Here is a 27,928-nt window from a genome sequence, read left to right as displayed (position 1 = left end):
CTGATGAAAGATTTCTCTAGAGTAGAAAAAGCCTAATTGACATCCTCCAACTAAATTTACCCTTAAAAAGAAATAAAACTAACAGCAATGGCTGTTTAAAAGATACCAAATAATCTAAATGAATCTAAATTGAAGGCTTTCCATTTACATAGTTATTCATGTATGCAAAGGAACTGTATCTAGTCTCCAATTTTGTGGACTATCTTCATGCCTAAATTTGGTTGCAAGTATAAAAGCACTTACTACAAGTCAGGCAAGTAGTAGGGCCAGAGACAGAAATTACACATAGGCTGGTATAAGTGATTGGAAACTGGTTCAGATATGTAACACAACAGAAGTTCAGCGCACATAAACTGTTTCAAAATGGCCCAAACCAGTTTAAGATAAACCTGGATGGGTTTATCAGTAGTAGTATCAAAATGGGAAAACAGGGAGATGGAGCACTCAGGGAATCAGCTAGTCTTTGTAGAACTGGGATGGCTCAGAAGAGATGAATTTGAGAGAGATTATAAAAAAACCAGCAGTAGGATTTGTCTGAAGTCTGGATGTTAGTGAAAAGTAAGAGAGAGGTGGGAGAATCTGGAGATGGAAAAAGAATAATGATGTTGCTGCCTATCCTCCAAGGAGGTATTGAAATGTTGAGCTACCTAACCAGGCCACTGAGAGGGAGTAACAATTTATGTCCTGCTGAGGCAACAGGGTATATGGAGAAACAGGTATATGGAGGCTAGTGAACAACCAAGTACTTTAGATTTGCTGGAGATGTCTTCTTCTCTACCCATATGCAGTTACCTAGTTTGCCTATTTAAAATGAGCTATTAAAGATTTGGAACCCCAGTCCTACTCTTAAAGGAATCAAAACAATAATGAAAACAAAACAATGATAAAAAAGAAAGAAAATCTTCTCTTGAGCTCTGTTTTGTCCTGTGTTTGGGTTCCCTCTCATACCAAACAAACTGAAAAGACTGCAAAAATGCTAAACGCTTAAAAACAACAAAGTAAAATGATAAAGAATTTTGAAAAATTAAATCCACCTTGATTTTAATTTTATTATATTGGTGCCCATTGCGTAGCACCTGATGATTGATGGATCAAAGTTCAGTAGTATTATAGAAACTAACCAAATTGTTCTTTAACTTTTTCAAGTCAGGGCTTTACAAAAAGTTTTACAATAAAACTCCTTTGCATGCATTTAATTGTAGCCATAAACATATACTTTATAAAACAAGTTACACACTACAGGATGTGTTTTATGCTGCTGTTATAACATTTGGCTTTTGGCCTTGTATCATACTGTTAAAGCAATAGAGCACACACCCTGTCGTGTGTTTCCATTTTTATTGCCTACTCAACAGTCATAATTTGAAAATTGGAATATAACTGGGAGAACCAGTTTTGATAAAATAACCAATCAAATTTATACCCAAAGCTCAAAGTGAATCCAAATTCTAACTTTGTGAGAGTCCTGAAGATATTTGTCTCAGTTTTAAATCTGTTTTTCATTTTTCATTCTTCCCTTCCTGCTTCATTTGGACCAAAAGCAGAGGGCCTGGCTGCTCCTGAATTGTGTTGAAGTAGGCAACACCTCCGTTCAGTGAGAAAATTAGTTTTTGTGAGCTCTTCAGTCCAGCAGTACAGACCTAAAGCATTTAGTTAAACTTCAAAAACTTCTGAGTTTATCTAACCAAACTTCATATAGCTTTGGAGACTTCTTCATTGCTTTATTTACCTACCTCAAGTCAATGGAAAGGTTCCCATTGACATTAATCAGCTTTGTGTCAGGCCTATTGTGAGGAAAAATGACAGTAGAGTTTGATTAGGTTACCTCCCTTTCCCAAGCTCTTACTTGAAGCTAGCAGGAGACTTTAATATTAGTTTGGTGTGCTCAGAGACTTCAGAATGTAGTAGGTAAGTACCAGTCTGGAAGTCGGGTGACTGAATTCTGCTGCTGGCTCTGCCAGTTGCTTGGTTAATCCTGCGGGCAGCTGAACAATCACTTAGACCAAAATTTTGAAAATATTTACTCATTCTGGGTGCCCAAGTAAGGACTATAATATTAGAGATGCTAAGGGCTTAAGCTAGCTAAGCCTGACTTTAATTTGAACATTTTTTACTGTACATGTAGGTTAATGCCTTTAAATTAAACTGTTGAAAATCAAAACTGTTGCCTATGACCACCAGAATATTCAACAAACTATCAAGAGAAAAGTACTGCGGATGCAGGAGCTAGGAATTAAATTTCTGTTTACAACCCATGTGTATAGAATATGCATATAAAGAACTGGATGCGTCAGCCAAACAGAGGCATAAAGGACTAGGATTAGGTCTACACAGATAAGAAGCAGAAAAAGTAAGTGTTCAGTCATCATTTATGGCCGAACTCTGTAGTCCTCATTTGACTCTTAAATTCCATAGATTAGAACACTTTGTAGATTAGAACAGTTTGCTTAATGACTAAATCCTGGTTTAAAGACACAAACGTTGATATTAAATAGGTTGTTTCATGAGGTACTTAAACATTTCCCAGCTTCTGTAAGGAAGTTTATTCTTTGTGTGATATAACCTCTTCCTGCCCCAGAGAAATCAGAAGAAAATAGCAAAGGGAAAATCCTCACCGGTTAGTCAAGTTATGGCAAAAAAAAAAATCAGAATCCAAACTGATTGAATTATGGCTAATGACAGGGTCCTGTTCTTAGCAATCATAATGCAAAGTCAATGGCAAACATGTGAGTTGTGTTTCTATCCCCTTATTCTAAATTCAGCGTTGAAACCCCCTCCAGAATATTCATGTCCTGAAGGGGTTTCTAGGATTACAAAACACTTGGATCAACATGAATGATCAATTTTTGATATTATGAAGTATTTGTTGCCCCTGTTTTACAAACAAGGAAATAGAACTACAGAGGGACTGAGTAGCTTGCTGAGTGTCACCCTGCAAGTCAGTGATAGACACAGGAACAGAGACATTTTATTTTTTTTAATTCTGTGTTCACCAACAAGACTGGCCATTTCTGCTCATTAGAAGAGGTACATCTCTTTCTTTCCTGGCTAAAACTAGGCTCTCAGATACTATGGTAATGATGTAGAACAGTGTTTCTCAACCTATGGGTCACATCCCGAAAGTGGGTCTCAAGAATATATGGGAGGGTTGTGAACAAACTTTAAAAATAAATCAAACGTTACAAATAGAGAAAAATGTAAGAAATGGTGGCCTTTTCCTTGCAGGCTGTCAGAGTTCCAGACTGCAAGGGTCTGCTTGCCCCACCCCCACTCTACTTTCCATCCCCACTGCCCCACACACTGAGGGGCTGGGCCTGGGGATGGGGGACAGCAGATCAGGATGGAGGAGCACTGGGTAAGGACAGGCCATTGATGTTTACAAATGGGTCCGGGTATAAAAAAAGGTTGAGAACCACTGGTGTAGAAGACAACTAAGTACAATAGAAGAACTTTGTGTATTAATGCTCAGCTATGTCAAGCGTTTAAAATATGAAAAGCAGCCCCAGTGTTTCTTTTTCAAAACTGTGTGTAGAACACTGATTGTGTTTCCTATAATCCTATTCTGCTCATTAATTTAGGGGACTTTTGAAACATCCCCCTCTGGATATGCAATGAAGGGCAGGTGTCCACCCTGAAAACCATTCCTTTGGAGACCTCTAGAAGATTTAAAGTGTTGTGGGTCTGCTATCTTAATGAATAACTTTTAGCAAATGAAATTGCTGCTTTGCTATCTTAACACTTTTTTATTATTTTGCTTTATTTTCTGAATGGGAAGCTGTCTCAGGTGACAACTGTCACTGGAATAAAATGCTTCAGGTATTTAAAAATATGAAGATATGGGGAAGGGATGATGCTTATATTACATTTTCTGGAGGTTTTATGAATAAAGTGAATAACTGATAAAGATTAACCGTTGTAAGTGTGGTGGACTTACTGATACAGCCCGGCATGGCCGGGCTCAGAGAATCTCCAGTATGATTGGTGGACCCCATCCACCAATCAGGTAGTGGCAGGGAAGGGCTTTCCCCACCCCTACCCCGGGCGAGGCAGAGAGGCCTGGACCTGGTTTAAGCCTGTACCCTGCAGGTCCGGCAGAACTTCGGTGGGGCGGAGCCTCCAAAGAGAATAAAAGGAGCTGCATGCCCAGCACGCTGCAGACGTGTGGAGGGGCAGAGACAAGAGCAGGGATAAGAAAAGCTGGGGAAGAGCTGCCCAGCAGGCAAATGCTGCTGCCCTAAAGAGCACCTGTGGATGCCTCTTGCTGGAAAGGAGCGGTGGACAGCTTCAGCCCCAGTTAATGCGCAGTGTGGCTCATGGGGCGAGACCCTGGGAGCTGTGTCAGACAGCTTGGGTTTCCAGCCACTGGGTGCACACAGCACAGTACACAGAGCCAGACCCTGGGAGCAAGAGGCTCAGGTCTGCAAATGCAGCTAGGGCTCCAGGTGCACGGAGCCAGTGAGACTCTGAGAGCCATCTACAGCGGCTCAAGGTTCCATCTCCCCGGCACATGGCGGGGAACCCAGTGCAGGAGATGCTGAATGGAGGGTCTGGGAGTGGACAGAGCCCCAGAGCCATGTAAGGTGGTCTGGGCCTCCAACCCTTAGCGAAAGCCAAAGCCCCGCAAGAGCACGCAATGGTGTTCGAGGCTCTGAACGAAGAGGAGTCAGAGGTTCCAGAGGCTTCTCTAGAGCCACTTGCCTGAGGGGATGAGGACCCCGACCTGGGCATTGGATTCATGAGTTGCTGGGGAATAGGGTTCCCACAGGGGAAGGGAAGTCCTTGACTAGACCAGGGTCCCTGAAGAGGAGGTCCAGGGAGGGGCCCTTCTGAGTTTGTGGGCCGCCAAGGGGCCTAGGTGTGAGGCCCAAGGGGCAATAAGGTGTTCCCTCAGATGTCACTAGAAAATAATCCAGGCCCCAGAAACCTGGTGGGGCCTTGGGGACCCTTTTAATGGTTTAAAGTTACTTGTATTCATATGTACCTTCTAATCTGTGATATTGTATCCTGTGAATTGTGTGCTCCCGCATCAGTAAGAAAACTATCATTAGAACATAAAATCTATATTGAGGTCCTGCTAGGATAACTCCCCATTACTTACCTGTGTTTACTTGTAACTTACCCAAATCCCAGTTGTGGTTATCCCTTGTAGAGAAACAAGGTTATTAATCCTGTATTATATGTAAATATCTGTATCAGTTTTATATTACTAGTTATCTTTTCAGGTTCCATGTAAATAGTAATAAATTTGTATATAGTTTAATGTTGTCCTGGCCTGGCTTTATAGGGAGTGGGGAGACTGAGCTCAGCTTGCAGTTCTCTCTCACAGCACCCCTGCCTGCTGCCAATCCCCTTCAATCAGAAAGGGGAGTACATACCCTGGGTACACCAGGGCTACAGAAGCTTCCCTCACAATAAGCATCTATAATTAGTGATGTGAATACTGGATTATATAAAAAAGAAAGACTAACGGATTCTTTCCTTTAATATCAAAGTGTTATCCTGTCATAATGCTATGCCAATTGCTTTAGTGTCAAAATGTTAATCCTAAAGGTCATCCATTTTATTAACAGCACATGCAAATCTCAAACCAGTAAGATCACTGACTCATACATGGCTTCAGGAGCTATTAGTTATTGATTTATCAGCTTAGTTGAACCAAAAGGTTCAGTTTCACATGACATCATTTGTTGCAGGAAGCTAAACTAAATCTTAGCTAAACTATTAAACTAAATATGTGAGTAACATTTTCATGATGCAGTGTTCTCCAAGACCCAGCCTGACTGCTTGCAATCAATGTCACACACAAAGCAAAGCATCTGATATCTTTTAATTTCATTCAGAGGATTTTCTTTCAAATACTTTTGGTTCATATTAAAGTTCATAAATAAAAATACATATGGATCAGATTAATATTGGCTGCTGTCAGCTAAATTATATTGAATGTATGTTTGAATAGATTATATCTCCAATAAAAGAGAGCTTGAGTCAAAGGATCAATAAATACTATGGGAAATCACTAGTACACAGCCTGTTTGCTGAAGCTGTACACTGAGCTAATCTTTCGTCTTTTATGCCTTGCTTGGATGCTACACCGATGGATACTATTATAAGACTATAGATTGGATTAGCTTAGACTCAACAGATAAATTTGGCTGGATATCTTTAAGATAAGAGTCAAAATGTATAGGATGAGACTACATTTGAAACAATTTACAGGAAATCAGTATAGTGAGTGTTCAGAAACTAAAAATATTTAACAAAATCTAGAGGGCACAGTTTATAACACAATTATAAAAACAATAACAAGTATCTATCCAAGGAAGTCAGGGGAGACAATCCAGCTTCAAGTTAACAATAGATATGTACTGTAGACTTGCAAGTAGTGACCATGAGTGTACTACCATGGACAGATCCCCAGGGGTGGTCTCTTCAGTTCAGGGTTCAGACAGAACAACAAATCAGAGGAAACTTACAATATTTATTCCATTTCTAGGGGCATAAATTCAGTAATTACTGAATAAAAAGTATTTTTAAAATGTATTTTAAAAGAGAAAAAATGTTACAATATGTTATAGAAATAAAATATTTTTTGAAGCAATGAAATACAAGGTAAATCACGGGTACATCAAAAATTACTAAGAATCATGGTCTTGATTAAACATGTTTGCATACAGGTGACTAAGAATTATTTGTACACCTTTATATTCAAATGACTAGCTATATTTAGGTAGGTATTATTTTTTGTGGAACATTTGTGTTTCCTGCCTAACAATAGCACTGGAAAGCAGTTACAAGCAGTTTAATGAGAGTGAACAAGACAGTTTTATTAGCTCTGCTATATGCTTTTTATGGTGATTCCTAAATCAGTTTAGATTTCCCTCTGTTGATGCATCACATCCTTGAAAACACCTGCCTTTGAGCAGTTAACAGTCTATTATTAAGCAAGTGTAAATGCCATGAGTTCAGTTGCAATAAAATGTAAATAAAAGAGTTTATAGCTGGGTGTGTAAAACTAAAAATTTAAATTAATCACAAGAGCAGGATATAGGCAAATCCAAAGGTCATTTTTCTTTTTAAAATAAATACATCATTGTAATAGAAAAGCTTTGTCAAAGAATATATTTCTCCTGCAGCTTTACCTACATGATCATTTTTCCTACTAGATCATCTACATCTTTATAGGTAATCATCTTTGCTTTTTGTATGCAATTGTAAAATAGAGGTTTCCAATTACTAATTCTGTAACCTATTACTGCTGGAGGATCAGGGTTGTCAAAAGCTATTACATCAGAGGTAATGTGCTGATCAGGAAATCATCAGCAGAAAAGAGTTCATTTGTTTTATGATACTGCAGTGTAACTGTAATTTATAGATAAGATTAATGCCTGTCAACATTTTAGTATAGGCCAGATTATGCTGTCTCTATTCAAACTGACTTGATAGTTCTTAAACCACAGCTATTATTAATGAAGCTACTGCAACTCTTTATAGCATTATGCTATTCAGTGCAAAGCATACATGAAGGGAAATGGTCTCCACTCCGATTTTGGTATCTGTGAAAATATTTCTTTTTCTCAAAAGAACACACTCGTGACGAAACATGTACAAACTTCTGGAGTTCCAAATGACATTTAAAATAGTAAAGAATGGCAGCAGGAAAACACTGACATCAATTTATGTAATTAATGTACTTTTGTCAGGACAGCGTGAAAGTAACATTTTAAAACACTTGGGAGTCAGACAGTGCAAGTTAAGGTTTGCATAATAACCAAAATTGCTCAAATTATTTTTGTAAAAAAATCTTGACAAAAAAATGGTAGATGCAATAATTTTTCACAGAAACACTATTTTATCATGTTTTCCCCTCAGCAAAACAAAAAACCCCTAAAACCCAGCATGTTCTTTAGACATTTTCAGTTTCTGAAAACCAAAGATAGTTACAAAAAAACAAAAGGCTTTTACAGAACAATTGTCCAACACCAAACCATTTTTGATTTTCAGTTTTACGGTTTTCATCTAAACATTTTTCCTCAACATTTCTTACAAATATCAACCTGTCATGCCAAGCTCCAATGCCAACTTTAAATTGACCATCCTATATACAGAACCTGATCCAGCACCCATTGCTGAATTTAACTGAAGTATGGGTCAGTTCTTCTCTTATATACTTTGTCATTAAGGTATACATTTAACAGAAAAAAAATAAACCCAAATACTCCATAGGACAGCGTTACAGTTTTTAAGAAATACCTTAATGGCAGGCTCTTATCTGCCCATTTAAATACCTAATAAATGGCTTGGTTTTCTGAAGTGTGAGCACCTGACAGCTCACACTGGAGCAAGTCATAGTTTCTGGACACTTGGCACTTGATAACAAAAAGAAAAAAAACAAAAGAAAACAAAACAAAAAAAGCACCACAACCTCCTGGCCTGTCCCTCCTTTGGCTTCAATGGGTAAAGGATCTGGTCCCAGATATATAATGTGAATGAACTAAACTTTCAAGGTACCTTAACTCTCATTTCTGTATTTTCTCTCTTTTGAATTCTTAAAATTATAGTCATAATATTGTATTTTTGGAAGTTTGAGGGTAAAATTCTAATCTGGTGGATTTCAAGAACAGGAGCTATATTACCAGGAGCAGTTAACAGACAGCAGAATTACAGAAGAAACAATAGCTTGATTAGTGGAACATCAAGACCATTTTAAAAAAGGAGAGAGGGTAATTGACATGGATGGTGTGAAAAGTTTAGGAAACAGATTATAACAAACCATGAAAGCAAATGATTCTCTCATTGCTGCCTGACTAGAAATCCTGCTTCCAGTGCCAGACAGTTTGTTTTAAATGGTGGGTGGACAAGCAATCACTACTGCACTCCACTGTGGATTTGCCCCTGCCTACAGGGCTGGTTTAATTTATCCTGCGGAAATCTAGAATTCCACCTATGCAAATGTGCTTATATATTGTCCCCTTTGCCCCTCAGCAGCACTAGCCCACCACCTTGTGAGCTGTAACCTTCTCTGTGCCCTACTGGAGAAGCAGCACATAATCATCACTTGCAATGCAAGTCTCAGTGAAAATGTTATGCATACTGGTCATATGCAAACCCACTTTATCAGGCATTGACAAATCCATAGACTTTTGTAAATTAGCCCAAGCAGTAAGTTAGTCCACTCAGTAAGTTTCAACTGAAAGCCCAACCTTCTTTTTTATTCATTTAAATACAGAAAGAGGTTTTAGTCCTGCAAGCTCAGCCCTGCAGCCTGTGTGGAAGAAACATCAATGTTACTTCTGTGCTTCTTGTATCATATGGGAAAAGGCATGTACAACGGTCAGCAATGCATGCTTTCTGGTTCTTGCTCAGTTTCTCTCCTTCAGCCCCCATCCCAAACTACCTCTGAAGAGAACCTTGCTGATTGAATGGCACGTTAAATGCATTCGCAAATTGTTTCCAGTTTGCAAAGATGTTCATGAATACCTCATAGTTGTCCATGCTTCTGAAAGCCTCACAGATAACAACATCTTTCATAACATCCAGACAATGCATTTTTCTTCAGGGGTTTGGGATATAACAGTTTTTGTACCTCATCTAAAACGGTAGGGAGGTGAAGAAAGACCATACAGTTTAGGAGTCCGGAGTCCACCACAAAAATTAAGTGCCAGTGGGGTATTCATGAACAGCTCTCATTTTTTTAGCTTTCCTTAAACTACTGAGCAGACACAAAAGTTAATTTTCTGTAAATAATTTCCCCAAATCCACTGCAAATCTGTGTATTCCTACAAAAGCCCTCAATTCCCTGCTGCACTCACTTGTCACTGAACTTCAGCCTACTGTATTATCTATTGCTGCCTCCAAATTCTATCCTACCTCCACCACCTGGGGTGAAATCACTGCCAGGGTTTCTGTAGGCTTCACCTGGACCACAATTTCACACCTCTGTTTTACTTATTGACCCAGGACCTTCAAGTTGGTGGTGTAAAAGAGTAAGGAGGAATTAGAACTACTGCTAATGATTGTTGAGATATTTGAAGGTTACAGTCTCTCAGCCCTCACCTTTCCATAAGAAGCTCAGGTGGGAAAGACAACTCCACTTCCTGTAATGCCATTTAATGGCCAACTAGTGGCACTGCAATATGTAGACTGATCTGTCTTTCCTCAAAAGAAACAGCCTCAGCCTTGAAGACTCCCAACCAGCACTTGTGTTACTGGTCTTTAGGAATGGAGGTAAAGCCATATCCTTTGCTACCCCCGGCAGTATTAATTGCTAGCCACTAGTTTGAGCAACCACTCCTCTCCATTTACTCATTCTTTCAACGAGGCACCATGTCTAAGGGCCCTAGCACAACTCCTTTAGTTTCTGCACCTGCAAATTGAGCAGATTTGAGCTTAGTCCAAAGCCTCGACATCTTTCATAGAAACAATTAGTTGTTTTGGTGTTTGAGGGACGGAAGGATTATATAAAGTTAATAAAAAGAAGTTGCATTGATCTCTCATCCTCTCCCCTCAATTTTTCAGAAAGCATTGCTTTTTTGCAGGCAAACATAAAGGATGAAAAATGGTTTCCAGGAAAATCTGAATATTTCAAATATGGCTGTAATGAAAGACTGAATAGAATTATCAGAGCACTGCTACCCTGCTTCTTCTAGCAGTCAAAGTTTTCAGTCATCTTCTCTTCAGAGGAACACTCTCTGTTTGAAATCTTACTGAAATGTATGAAAAAAAGCAAGAGGATAGTTTTATAACAAAGAGGACTGGTGTTTATTTCCCAGCTTTTCCACAGACTTCCTAAGTAACCCTGGGGAAATGCTTTCAATTCGGCTGTAAGGGAGATAGCAATACTTCCTTGTCTCCTGGAAGCTAATAGGCAGGGAAGGAACGACAAAAGCCTAAGAAACAGTAAGATGCCTCGATCTTCATCATCATTTTTTAAAAATCCTGAAGAATATGAGCCAAATTGTGCGAGGCATTCTGGTGATGAGATACAAATGGCATCGCCTGACAGTCTTATCAGGAGCTCTGGAGCAAATCTGTACTCGGTACTGGCATGTGCTAGGTCCCTTTATTGTCCCCTCATTAGTATTTATATGGGACATGAAAGGGGAGGGGCGGGGGAAAGAGCTGGAGTGCTTCAGTACACCAAAATGAGCACAAATAAAATATCCTCAAGGAAACAGCCATGTAAGATCAATATGTGGTTATGGGGGACACTAAGCATTTTTCTATCAGTTTTTAAACCGCGGCACCGAAATGCCCAACGCATTTGCCATCACGGAGGTCTCTAGCTCCCCTATTAAGTCTTTTTTCCCTTGACACTGCCTAATCCTCTTGTAGTTGAAGTCGATGTTAAACCTCCCATTGACTTCACTGTGGGCAGCTCAGCCCTTTGACAAGTTTTATGAGCGAACTAAATGACACTTATATTTTAAGTAGTAAAATAGGGAAGGGTGGGAGGGGGAAGGGGGTATTTTAAGAGCAGAGCTTTGGGGCCAAATCTGGGTGAAGTGAGTGAGCTACCACTGCCCCAACAAAGACACCAGCGGGTTTCAGCAGTCACGCTCCTGTCTCCCGATTTTTTTTTTTGACTGCCTCAAGCCCTGATGTGACTGAAGCGAGATTGACCAGGTCGGGGCGATTCTCTCCCATTGGTCTGCTCGGGGCGTTTGGTCAACCCGCGTTACTCAGCTCCGCGTGCACAGGGGTGAACGGAGAAGCCACCAGCCCCGGCAGAGCGCGGGGGATCCCGCACAGGGGAAGCCGTCAGGGATGCTTCCAAGGGCTGTCTCTTCGCCCGGGTCCATTTAGTTTCTACGATTGGAGCAAAAAGCCCTTCCGCCTTCGCCCTCGCACGCGGAGGGAAGGCACTGATCTGAGTCCTGCTCCCACCCTGCCGTGCTGCTGAGGCGCAGCTGCAGGAGAGCGGCTCCCCCTGGCCCGGCTGCGGGGCTGGCGATATGGGGGGGGGGGGCGCGCCCGTACGTTGCCTTGTCCGAGCATGGCTGGCATGAAGCCGGGAAGCAAACCTTGAAGTCCAAATAAACCCGGGGGTGGGGGTGACCGACAGGCAGCGGCTTCAGTGCTCCCAAGAAGGCACGATGTCCTGAGACTCGGCCTGAAGGGAATGAAGCAAGGGGAACGAAACGGGGCTGAGGTTTTTCTCCCCTCCACGTCCCAGAATGAGCCCCCCACTCCCGCCACCCACGCGGCGCTATGTGCCCGGATTGCTGCCCCCCGGGCTGGGATCCCACAGAACGACGCCGCCGCTCTCCCCGAGCCGAGCCGGCGGGAGGCGCGGGGCTGCCGGGGGCAGAAGAGCCCGCGGACACACGGGCTCGGCGCGGCGCTGTGCAGCCCTGGGGCCGGACCCGCCCTCCCGCCGCCCGGTTCTCCCGGGGGCTGCCCGCGCGCGGCACAGGGTGCGGGAGCGGGAGCCCGGGCCGGCGGGGGCCTCAGCCCGCACTGAGCCCCCTTGAAAACTCCCGGGGCGCAGAGTCCGCAGGTCGGGGCGAAAACAGCCTAAAGCCATAAGAGCAGCGGCCGCTACGAGCCCGGGCCCGCCGGCGGGGAGGGGCCTGACGCAGGCATCCCCTGCCCCGCACCCCCGGCCCCAAAGGCGGCTTCAAAGGGCAGCGCGGCCCCGGTGGGCGCCGAGCAGATGGGCTGCTACGCTGCCTCCTCCTCTAGTCAGCAGCCCGTGAAGTCTGCCCCGAGCCCCGGGCCGGGGGTTTGCAGGGAGGGGTAGCGGGCACCGGCCGAGGGGCGGCGGCGGCGGAGGGGCAGGGCCGCTGTGTGCGGGGCAGGCAGCGCGACAGGGGGCAGCGCGGGCCGGACCCCGGGCCCAGACTGCTTGCGCGGCCAGCGGGCGAAGGGCCGGGGCTCGGCGCGGACAAAAGGGGCAGCGTGTCACACAGGGGCAGAGGCGGCCGGGGACGAAGACGAAAAGGGAGGGCGAGTAGGCAGGCCCCCGCGTGCCCCGGGGTCAGCGCGGGCAGCCGGGGCAGGCCGGCCCGAGCCCCGCGCGCTGGCTCCGCCGCGAGCTCAGCGCTGCCCCGCGGGGAGCTGGGGCCGGGCAGCCTCGGCAAGGCGGCCGAAGGGCCCCATGGAGGCGCTGGGACCGGGCTCTGCCCGGAGGAGGCCTCTGCCATGCGCCAGCGCTGTGCGGAGCCGCTCCCAGCCGGCGCTGCAGGCGGGGCTCATCCCGCACCACTCGCTGCAAGAGCGGAGCTGCGCTCCCCGGAGCTGCGCCGGAGCCGGGCTGCGGAGCCGGGTCATGGGTGGCACTAAATGCACCTCGAGAACGGGGCTTCAGTTGCCAAAAGGCAGAACAAGCGCTCCCCGAGGAGCATCTGCCCACGGCTCTCTCCGGGGAGTCTGGAAGAGAGGAGACTGAGGGGGTCGATGGCAGCCGTCCAGGACCTGAAGGGCATTGCAGAGAGGCTCTCCCTGGTGCGGCTGGAGGGGAGGGGCTGGGACACTGCCGGCTTTAGGCTTCAACTACTTAAGCTACAGTTTAGGGCCTCACAATATGAGGAGCCTTTAAATAAGAAAAGAAAGCTGGACATTTTCATTCTAATATGGCGAAAATATACATACACATATATATAAATATATGACCCCACAGTTCTTATTCATATTGAGTTCATAAATGTGTGTAGAAATAATAATAAATAATCTGAAAATGTGAAAATCCATTTTCGCGGATTTTGTGGATTATTGTTTATCATAGGGGCCCTCTTAAACTGGACATAGTTTAGTGCCTCACCCTGTCCGAGTCCGGCCCTGGGCTGGGAGCAGGGCCCCAAGGGCAGGGGACGCGCAGGCTGGAGGCGGGACGAGCCCTGGCTCCCTCGAAGACCTGTGGCGTGTCCATCCTCCACGCGGCTGGGGTGGCTCCTGCCTGGAGCAGGGGACGGGGCTGGGTGACCTCGTGAGGCCCTTGCCGTCCTGCCGCCCCCCGCTCCTGAGACGTGAGGAGACGGAGAGAAACAGCGGGGGCCCATTTCCAGCGGGGCTTTGCGGGACAGTCATGGCGTTAACCAAGCGGCTGCTCTGGCCGCTCCGGGGCCACCCCCGGCCCGGGGGCACTTGCTCGCCAGCATCCAGGCCCTCTGTGCCTTGCTGGGAGGTGCCTCCAGTCACACGCGGGAGCCTTAATAGCACATCTTGGCCCCGAGGGCTCCCCTGGGTGGGCGCCGGCGCCGGGGGCACGTGCCCAGCAGCCCCTGCCGCTGCCCCCGCGAGGAGCCCGGGGCACCCCGCTCCGCTCTGCTCCGGCCCGCGGCCTCTCCCAGCCTGTGCGCGCCCCCCCGCCCGGCGGGGCCCGCGTGTGAGCGTGTATTCCTCTGTGCGTGTGTGCACTTTGTGTGTGTGTGTTCTTGTGCGCGTGTGCCTGTGTCTTCCTCTGTGCTGTGTTCTTGTGTGTGCGTGCTTGTGTGTTCCTTTCCTCTGTGTGTGTATGCGTGTACTTGTGCGTGTGTGCTTTTGTGTGCCTGTGTGTGTATGCTTGTGTATGTCTGTGTGCGCCCTTGTGTATGTGCGTGCTTGCGCGTGTGTGTACTCATGTGTGGTTGTGGGTGTGCGCGTGCTTGTGGGTGCCTGTGTGTATGTGTGTTCCTCTCTGTGTGTGCGTGAGTTTGTGTGGGGGTGTTTGTGTGTGTGCTTGGGAATGTTTGTGTGCCTGTGTGCGCGCCTGCTTGTGTGTGTGCGTGGACGTGTGCGTTCGTGCGTGTGTATGCGTGTGCTTGTGTGTGTGTGCGTCCGGGCCGGCCCCTCCTTTGTGTCCTTGCCCCTGCTCGGGCTGCCCCGGGGGCCCCGGCGCTGCCCCCGCGTGCTGCCGGGTGCGGGCTGTCGCGCGGGGACGGGGGACGCGCTGAGGGGAGGCGGGAGATGGCTGTGCGGGACCGGACCGGGCAGCCCCCTGGGGCGCCCCTGAAAGGCGGCCGCGCTCACCAGCTGACAGCGCGTGCTCCGCTCCAGACACCGCGCGGCCGCCAGGCCCCGCTGCCAACCCGGCCCGCCCCGCCCCGCCCCGCCCGCGCTAATTGCCAGCCCGCGGCCCGGCCCGGCCCAGCCCGGCCCTCGCCCCGGGCCCCCTCGGGCAGAAATGCAGCAGCCGCCCGGAGGGGCACAGCGGCAGAGCCCCTCCGCAGGCACACAGCGGTAGGCAGATCTTAACGCCGGGCTGAAAGGCTCCCCGAAAGATCCCCGAGGCTGCTCCGGGGTGGCGGGAGCCAGCCCAGAGCACGCCGTTGCCCAAAGCGATTGATCCATCTCCGCGACTTAAAGAAACGTGGCCTCTTTGTTTGTTTGGGAGATATTAAGCACGCTTAGCTTGCAACACATAGTTGATTCCTGCGCGAGTATCTTGGATACTTGGATCCGACTTTGGAAGGTAGAAGGGCTCCGGGCTCATAATGGAGAGAAAGGAAGCAGCCAGCATAGCGGGAGCGCTCTGGCATATGGGGAATGAGCAGCCTGAAATACTCAATATTCAAGTTTCCAAAATATTAATGAGATTATAGCAACCTGCAGCTATACGTTACAGCTTGTTAATGGCATGTCAGAGTGGGGGCTGCCAAGCGTTTGTTATGCAAACCTTAACATGAAAATGGGACCGGGGCTCGCTTTCAAAGAAGTGTCTTAAAAAAAAAAAAAACAAGAGGAGGGGGAGGGAAGAGAGACGGGCTGCGAGAGCCAACTGTACCGTGCAGCGCGCTCATCTGTCGCTGCGCAGAGCAAGTCCGAGGAGCGTGGATGATTTTGTGTCTGTGCTTTTCAATCACTTCTCATTCATGGGGGGCGCACCCTCCTGGGTTCGGGGGTGGGGGGGGGGTTCTTTTGGAGATCCAAACCATAGATTATTCTCAGTCCATCCCAACACCCCCCTTGGAAATGCAAATAGGTGATACACAGCTCAAGCTTTCCATTTCCAATTAAAAAAAACCCAGCTATAAAACGTTAAACAGACATAAATTGCGCAGTCTTTCCTGCCCAGAGCAAGGGGGCTGGATGAAGATGTCCCTTCCAGTCCTAAACTATGAATCTGTGACCCTGTTTTGCTTAGCTCTGCTCATAGAAATAACACCGCTAAACCCAGCGGCTTCATGATGCGCCCAAGGAATCAGAACTGGTGGGGCAGGTGATATCCTTTATTAAACCAACTAGATGTTTACAAAAAAAAAAAAAATCTTTATTTGCAAGCTTTCGGGCACAAGCACCTTTTTTTTCAGGCATAAGAGAAAAGATTGTTAAAGTTCTCCTAGGTAGAAATGAAAGTTCATATTTCATGGGAGACATGAAATCTCCTGTTTGGCACTTCATTGTATACAGATCAGGCTCAAAAAAGTTGGACGCGTCTCTTCAATTCTGTGGGTATATGATGCACCCAAGTCACACGAGTTTTGCACAAACAAATGTCCCCAGATCTCCAGGCTCTGGGTTTTTTTCTTTTCTTTTTCTTTCTTCTTTTTTTTTTTTTAAGCGGGCTCTGACACTTTCCCGTGCCAGACTGAAATTCAAGTTGCAGCAAGGGAAGTTTCAGTGAGATGTTAGGAAAAAACCTTTATGGCTAGGGGGGTGATGAGGCATTGGAACAGGTCACCTGGAGAGGCTGAGGCAGCTCCATCCCTGGAGGTTTTTAAGACGGGGCTAGACAAAGCCTTGGCTGGGATGAGCTGGTTGGGGCTGGTGCTGCTGTGAGCAGGGCAAGGTTGGCGGGGATGAGCTACTTGGGGACGGTCCCGCTGTGAGCAGAGCTACCCTCCCGACGTCCCTCCCTCATTTCCCGTGCTTGTATGAAGCGGAACAGAATAACCCGAAAACAATTTTCGATGCCGGTGTGCACATACATGCTGCCTGTCAGCCACGGAATAACCTTGATATTCCTAGACCCCATGAAAAAAATACCCAACTAGAAGCCCAGCTGTAGGGTTTGTTTTTTTCCCTCGTAAAAAAAAGTGAAAGGTCCGAGCTGCTGAACTTTTCACCCTGCGGAGTGGGTAAATACCCCCACCCCTGGCAGTGCTGATGTGGAAGCGGTGGCTCCATTCGCTGGAGCAACCCGAAGATCCCCGATGCTTATCTGCGGCAGGGCAAGAGGTTATCAAGGGGACAGGTGCATTGTTTCTCGACTGGAAAGTGACACTGGCACCTGCCTTATTCCTGCGGAGGCGGCCGGCTCCGGGCGCACCTCCGAGCGGCTTTTAACTGATTGCCTCGTTCACCTGCCGAGAGCGGCGGGCTATGGAGAAGGGGCAGCGGGGCGGGAGAGCCCCCGCCACCTACTTCGGGAGGGACGAGCCCTCGGGCTTCCCCCACTGCCCGGGGTGCTGCTGGCTGGGGCGTGGGGAGGAGCACCACTGAGCCCTGACACAGCGCGGGGCTCATCGCAGCCCCGGGCCAGGAGGTGTGTGTGTGGCAAGCGGACTCCCTGGCCCATTTGCCTCAGCACAGCGGGCTCGGCCCCGGGCAGAGCCCGCCCAGGGCTGGCCCCGCTGGGAGGCTGTGCCTGCCGGCCCGCCGCGTCCGTGGAGAGCCCTGCTCGCTCCCGCCGGGCTCCCCCCGAGCCTGGGCCGGGTAGACCCGCCACGTGGGTGCAAGTGATGCCCAGGGGAGCTGGGGAAGCGCCTCCCCGCAGCCCTTCCTCGGGCACCGCGGGACGGGCCAGGAGCAGCTCCCTCCGGGCGCACGTGGGGCGGGGAGGGGACAACCGGCCCGTCTCCACGTGGTGCAGCTCACTTGGGTCCGGCGTGTGCTGGGGACGGAGAAGGGGAGGTCGGGGCCGTGTGTCGGGCCCGATGCCGCGTGTCACCTGCCTCCTCTTGGGCTCCCCCCGTCCGGCGGGCCCCGGAGAAACGCACAGTCCAAGCGATCGTTCCCGCACATTTATTTGCTCCCCCCCGGTTACACGGAACAATGGCAGCCGGCGCAGCTAAAAGGGGAATCAGGATATTCTGGGCAGAAACGAGTTTTGGTTTTGTTTTTTAAAGATCAAAGCAGGAAGAGTCTCAAACACTCCGTCATAAATAAAGGTCTAGTTTCACCAAAGCAAAATAATAATAATAATAACAACAATAATAATTAATGATAATAAAAAAGGACAGCCACGTTTGACACGATATGTTCGTGGGGGGTCGCAGAGGCCAGGGTCCTGCAGCCGCGGCTCCGCTCCCCTTGGCAGTGCGGTCTCTTTGCTCTCGGAGCCGCCGATAAAGTGCTTAGCGCCGGGTTTGCCAGCAAGGGCAGGGGCTACGCGCGGGCGAGCGGCCTCGGCGCTTCGGAAGACTCGTGTGTGCGGCCCGCGGCCCCAGCGCGCAGGGCAAGGCTCTCCCCCGCCGCAGCCTCGCGCTGGCCCGGCCCCCTAGCTGGCCTCGTCCGAGTCACTGTAGTGGGAGCGGGGCGAGAACTCGCCGTCGCTGCGGTGCGAGCGGGGCGAGGCTTTGCCGCGCTCCGGCAGCAGCGGCGGCGGCGCAGGCGGCGGCGGCCCGGGCTGCGGCAGCAGGAGGGCGGGGGAGGGCGCCTTGCGGGCCAGCAGGGCGCCGTCGGGGAAGGCGGGGAAGTGCAGCGGGTCCAGCTGCACCGCGAAGCCGCCGGCGGCCGCCTGCGCAGGGAAGCGAGTCCGGCCGTGGCCCGGGGGCGAGGGTCTCTGCGGAGGCTGCGGCGCCGACGGCGGCTGCGCCTGGTGCTGCTGGGTGGCCGCCAATGCCGGCCCGGGCCCCGGCGCCTCGTAGGGCGGCGGCCGCGGCTCGGCCTTGCCCGGGGGCTCAGAGGCGGCGGGGCTGTGCAGCAGCTCGGCCAGCGCGCTGATGTAGATCTGCGCCATCTGCAGCGTCTCGTACTTGGACAGCTTCTTGTCGTTGTTGAAGGAGGGGATGACATTGCGCAGCTGGTCGAAGGCGTGGTTCAGCCCGTGCATCCGCCGCCGCTCGCGGGCGTTGGCAGCCAGCCGCCGCTGCTTCTGCACGCCGCTCACCGCCGCCCGCGCCCGCCCCGCCGCCGGCCCCGCCAGCTTCCCCGCCGGGCTGCTCCCGCCGTCCAGGGCCGGCTCGGCGGTGCCCGCCTCCTCCTCGTCCTGCTCCCGCTCCCGCCGCGTCGCGGGCAGCAGGTAGCGCGGCGGCTCGGGGGCGCGGGCCGGGCAGCACACGCCCAGCCAGGCGGGGGGGAAGCTGCAGCCGGGAGGCTCCGGCCCCAGCGCTCCGGGCTCCAGCGGCAGCTCCAGGCCGCCTTCAGCCCACTCCCCCGCCCGCAGGTGGCTACTCATCGCGGCCCCCAGGCCCGTCCCGTCTAGTCCCGGCTCGGCCCGTGCCGTCCCGGCTCGTGCGTGCCGGGCAGCCCCCACGCACGCACGCACACGCGTGCCGCCGGGCTTCTCCGGTTGCGGCGGGCGAGGCGCCCCCTTTAAGAAGCGGCACGCGCCAGGGTCCCCGTCCCCTCCCTCGCGCCTCCACCGCCCCACCCTCCGCCTCCCGCCCTCCGCGCGCCGGTCGCGTGGCGCCTCAGCCAATGGAGCGCGCGGGGCCGGCGCGTGCAGGGAGCCAATGGGCGGGAGGGGCTCGGCTCGCGTCGCTGTGGGCCGGGGCGGGCGGGGGGGGGGAGCGAAGTGTCGCCGCTCGTGCGAGGCGCACGCGGGACCCGCCGCGCGCTGGTGCCCCGGGCGCGTGGGGCGGGGGGCGGGGCGGTGCCTAGGGATTGGCCCGGAGTGCCCAGGGGCGGGGCTCCGGAGGGGGGCGGTGCCCAGGGATTGGGTCGCGGCGGCGCTCGGGAGAGCAGGGAGGGCTGTTACACAAAAGGCGCGCGCGGGCCGGACCCAGTGCCAGAGGCAGGCAGCGCAGGAGGTGGGGCGGGGCTGCCCCGGCCCTCCACTGCCTCGCCCGGCGCCCGCCGGGGGGCAGAGCCGAGCGCTCCCCTCAGGCGCGGGCGGGCACCTGGCAGGGACTTTCGGCTCTTCTCCCCCCGCACCGCTAGCGTTTCCAGTCCCTTCAGCCCCTGGGACGGTTTCCGTGGGAGCAGCCTAGGCTGCGCCTCCCGGCTCGGCCACCCGACTGAAAAGCGCTCAGGTAGCCAGCAGAAAGTAGTGGGGAAGTTAGGAGGAGAGGAAAGCAAGGGGGAGGAAACCAGCGCAGGCAGACCAGGTTTTTTTGGTAGATACAATCTCAGACCAACTAAATCGCTAGTAAAATTGTTCTTTGCAAGCTTTTGGGTGCAAGCCTTCAGGTATAGGGAGAACCGCTGTGTGCCTGAAGAAGGGTGGTTGCGCCCTAAAGTTTGCAAAGAACAATTTTTTTAGTTGGTCTGATAAAAGATATTGCATTTACTCAAAGAACCTGGTCTGCCTGTGTCCTTAGACCAACACGACTACAGCCGACAGCCCTCAGGACAGACAGAGACATTCAAAGGAGGGAGAGAGGGACCAGCTCGAGTCTGTAGTCACTGGTGGTGGGGTGGGAAAAGGGAACAACCCTCTCCCTAGAGCCAGAGACTTGCCAACAAAATAGGCGTGTGCCCCATGATCTATTCTTGCTTGTTTTCTTATCTGACAGCAATATCTGTGGGGAACTCATCTGCTGATCAGAGAGAGAGAGAGACCAAGAATATGAAACCTGGTGGAATTCTGATTTAACTTGCAGAGGAAGAAAAAAATAATGTGATGTTTACATTCTTTTGTTTTTTCCTTTTTTACAAAACTAAAAGACAGCTAAAATTACTTGGGTACCTAGATAATTGGTTTAGATAAACCCTAAAGCAAACCACTTTCCACTCCTTTCTGCCCTTAGTGGGGGAAGACAGGGGAAGTTAAGCTGCCTGTAAAATTCTACCTTTGTGTTTTCCATGGATTTCACCCTAACATGTGGAAAGATGGAAGTATAGTTCACATTGAGGCCTCACCCTTTAATGCTGTCCTAATGGGCAACGTTTGCCTCTCACTTGGTTCCCATGTTTGCTTTGGTTCTTTTCATGTAGTTGCTATAATATCATAATTTGGCTGAGCATGTATGTCCGAAAGTTAGTTTTGATTTAGTGAAACCATTATACACCTCTTTAAGTGAGTAATCGCTTTCAGGGTATTGTTTGTATAAGCAAATAATGCATAGCTTTCTGGGGAGGGCTGCATGGCACTAAAAGTATCTGGAAACTACTTTTTTTCCTGCTCTGATTTTCTGTACCAAAAGACTAAACAATGACAAATCTCTAGAAAAGGCAATTTCACAAGAATCCAAAGCCTAATTCTTATATCGAAAGGAACAACAAGGATGACAACGACAATAATAACAACAGCTATCCTTCCTTCCCACTACACACGAGAAAAAAACCACACCTCTCCAGAGTGCAAAGGAGCAAGATTCAAAGTCGTTTTCAGATCACATATGTATCTTTGAAAAATTGAAGGCTCAGCCCAGCAAAAACAGGGAAAAATAATGGCAGATACAGAAATATGGAGCATGAAAGTCATACACAATGAATACGAGAACCTGTAAAACTGCTTCCCAAGTTACAGGTCTATAAAGGGCTGCAGTCTAAGATTTTTCTGAAGGCAACAGATTAAATGAAGGATTTTAAATCGACTTTAACCTTAGCTGGCATAAATTACCATTTTAAACCCATTCCTGTTTCAGTAGGAAACTCCTTACATCCATGGGATTTTATATATCTTTCAGCTAAGGACCCAATTCTGCTAGTCTCATATGATTTCAGTATAAATAGAAGCAGAACACCATGCACATGATTCATTTGTACCAAAAATTCATGTAAGTCAGAGTGATTTTACAGCAGAGATGATTTGGTTGACTTTGAGCTAGCTCTACTAAAGAACATGGTTGTCACAAAGCTGAACACTGATGTCTTTTTTTCTTTAAACAAAATAAAACAGCAACAAAAAATGCACCCACCTGCTTAGTGGAACCCACTGCCCTGAGTTAGGTGCTTCTCCTGTACAGTAGATGGGGAGCATTAGAACCAGAATCATGTAGTTGCTATACTTAGAATCAGATCTACAAGAAGCTAACAATGGCAGGAAATCGTTTCAGATAGTCAAGAGGGATTTAGGTACCTCAGTGTCTCCTGGGGATACAGGGAGGTGCCTACTTCTTTTTGCGATTAACAATGTTAATCCCTCTCCTTGAGTTAGATGCCTATTTCCATCCTTCTCACCCCTTTCACAGTGTTGGTAACATCTTTCAGAAGTAGGCTTTTATAGTTTAAGGTGCCACCCTGCTCTGCCTTATGTTCAGTTTAGGACCTTCTTATTTGGGCAGGCTCTTAGTAGACATGTTTAAGGTTTGGCCTGGAGTCCAGGGGATTGTCTTATCTGTTCTTATGACTTGTTTTTATTGCAGGGTGCCCTGAGCCTTTTTAATGGAGGGTGGCATAGAAATCAAATAAACAAATGTAATAGAAAAGAAAAAAAGCAGTGTGTTTGAGGATCTACATTTTGCATTTTAGTGCCTACATCATTTAGTGGCCCCACCCTTTTTCTGTAGCTAATATATTTTCTCTCTTTAATAAGCGCACACACTTTTTTCTCATTTCTTCTTCCTTGCATGTAAATTTAGTTGTCGGGACCGAGGGCGGTCTAAGGCTATGGCCAGTAGCCCGGACCGTCAGGTGGGGTTTTTCCACGATGGAATAGTTAGGCACGGAAGCGTATTGGTTGTATAAAGAAAGCTTTACTTACACTGCCGATGGTCACAGTGCAGGAAGAAAACTTGCTTGAATTGCAGTTGCACACAAACACACAGGGGTGAGATCTCTCTTCGAACCGAACCGAGATGAGTCGTCGATGTATGACTCCACGAGCGCTTCACACGGGGGTACGTCAATATTTCCACGATGACGGGGAGTGGTTAGAGTCTGATCAGGTCCCTAAGTCCTCCTCCAAGACACACGCGGAGTTTGCTAGGCTCCACAGAGTTCCCCACGAGATGGTTGAGGGGTCCTCCTCCAACTTGGGCGGAAACTGCTCTAGCCTTTTATACGGCTAGCAAACCAATCGCTAGCCGCCAGGTAGGAATAATTTAGAATTGACCAATAGTGGGACACAAATTTGCATACGTGTGGCGGAAACTCTTTTGCACCGGGGTTTTCTCTCTGCAGCTGAGAAATCCACTGTGCAAAGAAAGCTTCATGTGGCGGGAAAATTCCAATGTGCCGAGGCACTAAAAATCATTGGGTTATGACAATAGTAAGAAAATTAAGCCAGCACCTTATAACCAGGCTTTCCACTAACAAGACAATTTATTTTTCAAGAAACAGGAGTTTAATACCAAGAATGAAGTACTGAGAGATGCTGAGCATCTGAGACTGTGTCTGCTATGCCAGTTTCAGCACCTGTTCAGCACTTCGGAACAAACGTGCCATGCATTTCCAGTTGCAGGAGAAGCCATCTGCCCTCTGGAGAAAAGTAAGCATGGGATAAACTGGTGGTATTCTGCAAAACTTTATTTTTAAAAGTGTGTGTACATGTGTATGTATGTGTTCATGTGTGTGTGGGGGGAGAGGGGCTAGAGATCTCCTCTGTTAAGAAGAGTCACACAGTATCTTTTTGCCACCTTGTGCTTCCAAGCTTCATGACATTATTCTATTAGTGCTAGTCACATGTCTGTGTCTCAGTTTCTTCTAAAGGAATGTACCCTCCCACCCTTGTGGACAGTCATACAATGGTATATAACTCCCTGGCTAAAGTGCAGTAAAAGTTTGTAAACTTTTCAGTTTCACAAAAGCCGAACACGTCACAATTCTTCACTTGACTGTGTCCCATCAAACCCTTCTTGCTAAAGAGGAAAGTTTGTGCATTCCTTTACTTATCTTAATTATCCATCCTTCAAGATAGGGCTATATTCCCCATGGTCTTTATATGCAAAATCCTCTTCATGGCTCCATCTGAATTTGACCCTTCCTTTCTGGACTGCCTTCTGCTTGCACTCCCAGCCTCCTGTCCCTGAAGTCTTTTCTGGGCTTAATTTCTAAGCTAACACTCCTATGCATTCCATGAACGTCACTCCCACTGGAATTAGTCTTTCTTTAGCTTTTATTGGATCAAGGGGTGTGTCTACACATGCAATTAATGTGCCTGAATTTTCTCTGTAGAAAATTCAAGCTCATTAAAGCACTCCTGGGCACATGTCTGCACGTGCACCTGCCCTGGAAGCAAATTGTTCCTGACAGCAGCCCAGTCTAGGGCTGCTCCTGCCCTGCTCTGTCCCCCTGCAGCAGCCAGGGGGAGCTCCAGGCTTCCCAGATGCCAGGCCCTAGCTGTCTCAGTTCTGGGGGGAAGCCCCAATCTGTGCATGGTGGAGAGGGGGTGGAGAGATGTCCCTGTTCTGTGGGCAGCTCCTTACCAGCCATGGGGAGATCAGGGCTGGCCCCAAGCCCAAGGAGAAAGAAGCAGCTGTCTTAGTCTAAGGCACAGTAAAGCATCCCCTGTAGAGACATCCAAGTTGTTCAAGAAGAGAAACTCTTAAAGACCAGATCTGATAAAATTCTGGTGACAACGTTTGTTAAGAGCTGCAACCCCTAACTTTAAGGCACCTGGCCAAGAGTAATACCCAGAAGCTCATGTTAGCTATCTAGGTTCTCTATAAAATGCATGAAAGAGGCACCTCAGAACTGGACCCACAATAGCCACCCCTCTGAGTCAGAAGCTGCTTGTGGATAGCCAAGATAATGTGATAAGCACAGGCATTCCTCTGAAACCCTGCCTTTATGTGCCTTCATCCCCCAGAGATTCACAACCTGCAATCTTTTCCTAAAGGTAAGCACATTAGCTAAGCAGGGGACACTTCTTTTATGATCTGGTACCCTTCATAATAGCCTCATGGTTCCTTCATGCAGGAATTGAAAGAGGTTCAATCTCCTCCTCTGCCCAAACACATTCAAACTCACAACTCTCAGGAGAATGCCAGATTCATCAATCTATAGGCCCTGCTACCTTTTCTTCCTCCTCTGGATGTGTTCTAAAATGGCAGATTGGAAGGAGCCCAGTCCCATCTGTATATCTACTGGGCTTGCCCAACAGAGTCCCTCAAGGACTGTAAATGGAGAATGCCTTGTTTCTGAACCCTGATTAGATTTAGGCATGAGATGGGCCCTGTTAATGTCTAGACATACACAAACATGTAAATCTTGGTGCCTGGGTAACCTTGAAATTAAAGAGTAAATCATCTATGGAGTTTTGCCACCAGTGGTGGGGGGTTTTGGAAGGCAGTTTCGGATTTATGCAGAATTCAGGTGTCCAAATCCTTTATTGGGAGACTCCTTATAATGTGTCACATGACTTCAAAAGTAGCCTGGACTACTTTTAAAACAACAAATAAAACTCACAAGTATTTTCTCAGGATTGCTTAAGAGAAAAAGGAAATGATTAGTCCTGATTCAAGATGATGTACAAAAGTTGGTGTGACAGCTTTCTCTCTGTCACACTGAAATCTTTTTTTTGGTTTCAAGTCAGAACAGCTCCCAAAGTGGCTTCTAAGAAAAAAAATTAAATGTGGCATATCTACGCTGACACTTTTAACTTAAAAGCCCAACAGTGCCATTAACCATGAGATTATCCACACACTACAAATGCTTTACTTAAGTGAACAGTATGATTTAGCATAAAACTAGAGGCTTAGTATGACCCCCAAGACAAACATGTTTTTTTGGAACAGGCAAAGAATTTTCAAGCTAAGAAGGGAAGGGGAAAGCATAACACGGGCACATCTACACAAGATACTTTACTGCGTAGCAGATTATTGTGCTGTTCAGTAAAGTATCAAGTCTACATGTGTGCAGAAATTAGAGTGCAGTAGACCAATTTACTGTGCTGCTGGATAGTCCCATCAGATACAAGTGGTATCTGGCAGTGCAGTAAATTACTGAGCTTAAATGCACGTGTAGATGGTGACATCAGGATTAGTTTACTCCAGCTCAAATTGAGTTGGAGTATATTCAGTCACATTAATTGCACACATACGTGTGCCTACAGAGACCAAAAACTGCAACATGGGCTAAAAGTAACGAACAACATCATGGCAAAGTAATGAAATGTAGAAGGCTTATTAATGTGTTTGAACTGTACTGCTACCTTTCGAGGCCCTGGTTTTACCTGTCTTGCACAATAAACTGTTTGCACAGCATATGAGAACATGGAAAGTTACCATTTATTGCAGATTTAGATTCTAAAATCTATTGAAAAATCTATGGTGGTACTCAATTCTTGTTTTTAATACAAGCATTTACTTTCTTGCTCACTGAGCTTTCCTGCTACATTTGTATACATGAATTTTCTAACAGGGATGGGATAAAAAACTAATGACAAAGTCAACAGCTATGTTATAATTGAGGTCAAAGGTTTATTTGCATATATATATCTACAAACAAGTCTTCTCTCTGCCACACTGTACAATAGCTTTTATTAACCAATTATAATCTTATTGATGTCATTGTTTTCCTCCTGATCATTTTTGTGTCCCCTGAGTCACAACCTAAAACTTAAATACAGGGTTATTTTGTAAGAGTAATCCCTTAGAAATCAACAAGATTAATTTCAGAGACTCACGTAATCATGTGCACAAATGTTTGCAGAATCGAGGGCATTGGGACTGAAAGTGATTTGATACATAGATGCTGGGTCAGATCCTTAAAGGAAATGGGAGCTTTGCCAGGTTATTGCAAAATACATGTGATACTTCTGATTGCTAGGGACACAGGTAGTGCTGTTAATAAAATCCCTACCCTCAAGGCCTTAGAGACAAAAGATATGTTATTTCTCCTAACATATATAGCTGTAGAACTAATGGTAGATCAGGCCTCTGTTGAACATTTAGTTACATGAAACTCCTACTGCATTTTGGAAAAAAAGTGTTAAAACAGTAATAGATTATTTTAAAGTTAAGTTATACACTTGGATTCAGTTTTAGAAACTACATATTAATTCAGGACCTGATCCTGGAAAATTCTGAGAACCTTCAGTTTCCAGTAAAGACAGTATCATTGTGCATGATATTGGATCACATCTCAATTGGTGATGCAGCAGATCCAGCTCTGATATTAGCAAACATAGAAGTCAGCTTCAGTGGGAGCTGACTGTACTCTATCTCTATCCCCAGATACATGCTTTTACATCTCTCCTTACCCAACTTACAAAGGACCTATTCTGCATTCTTTGAGTACATAAAACTCCTACTAAAGTGAATGGATGTATTCTTTGATTTGCTTGATATTTAAAGCTTTTGCAACTACCTAAACAAATATTTTACACAGGGGAGGACAGAGTAAGAAGTTGTCAGACTCATCTCAGACAAGCCAGCATGTTGGTATTACCTCCACCTAAAAACACTCATTAAAAATAGAGACGATTCAAAATGCTCATTTTTGCAACTAGAATACTTTACAGTGTTCTTTGAAATTAAAAGTAGATATCTTTAAATTCACTTGTGGCTTCTTTTTTAAAAACTATTTCGACACCACTCAAAGGGAAAATATAATACTTCATTGAAACCCATTACTTTATATATGTATATATCCGCTATGCACACACATGCACGCAGAGTCAAAGTCAAAGGCAGTGGGTGGTTTGTGTCAGGGTTGGGTTTAGCTCTACTCTCCCAGAATAAGATAAATGTAAGTGATGAAGGACTCCTGGGGTTGGCTAACTCATTTTGTATTCAACACTGCCTAGCCCTTTTCTCTTCTCTTTCTCTCTCTCTTTGTATGTTCAAGCCTACTTGAGTTTCTTTTTTTCTTTTGTAGAACTGGGTTCTTTTGATGTGATTCAAGGCACGCCCTGTTGCAAAGAGAACTTCACAGGAATCGGAAACATAAGCACACCGGTCTGAAACATTACTGTACAATAGCAAGAATGTATCAAGCCTTGAAGATGAACCTTCTTTTTCCAGGAAAGTATCAAAGCTTTCAAAGGGGGAAAAATAAAACAAAAAAATATTGAAACACATTT

The 27,928-nt window shown here is 47.7% G+C and overlaps 1 protein-coding gene and 1 long non-coding RNA gene across 3 annotated transcripts; one reads left to right on the top strand and one right to left on the bottom strand.

Annotated features, from left to right (window-relative positions):
- Positions 1–17,864: 17,864 nt before the first annotated feature.
- Positions 17,865–19,599, bottom strand: ATOH1 (atonal bHLH transcription factor 1). The gene has a single exon (XM_059721370.1). The coding sequence runs from the start codon at positions 19,253–19,255 to the stop codon at positions 18,356–18,358; it is 900 nt and encodes a 299-aa protein (XP_059577353.1). The 5' UTR covers positions 19,256–19,599; the 3' UTR covers positions 17,865–18,355.
- A 139-nt stretch (positions 19,600–19,738) lies between these two features.
- Positions 19,739–27,925, top strand: LOC132248626 (uncharacterized). 2 transcript variants are annotated; one of them, XR_009459932.1, is made up of 4 exons: positions 19,739–20,051; positions 20,535–20,638; positions 23,239–23,392; positions 27,724–27,925. It is a non-coding gene; the product is annotated as an uncharacterized LOC132248626 (long non-coding RNA). The 2 variants fall into 2 exon arrangements; XR_009459933.1 differs by lacking the exons at positions 19,739–20,051; positions 20,535–20,638 and adding an exon at positions 20,653–22,802.
- Positions 27,926–27,928: the final 3 nt, after the last annotated feature.

This window comes from Alligator mississippiensis, chromosome 2 (genome assembly GCF_030867095.1).
Source record: "Alligator mississippiensis isolate rAllMis1 chromosome 2, rAllMis1, whole genome shotgun sequence".
Taxonomy (NCBI): domain Eukaryota; kingdom Metazoa; phylum Chordata; order Crocodylia; family Alligatoridae; genus Alligator; species Alligator mississippiensis.
The sequence above is the reverse complement of the archived record's forward strand: the minus strand, read 5'-3'. Positions and strand labels throughout refer to the sequence as shown.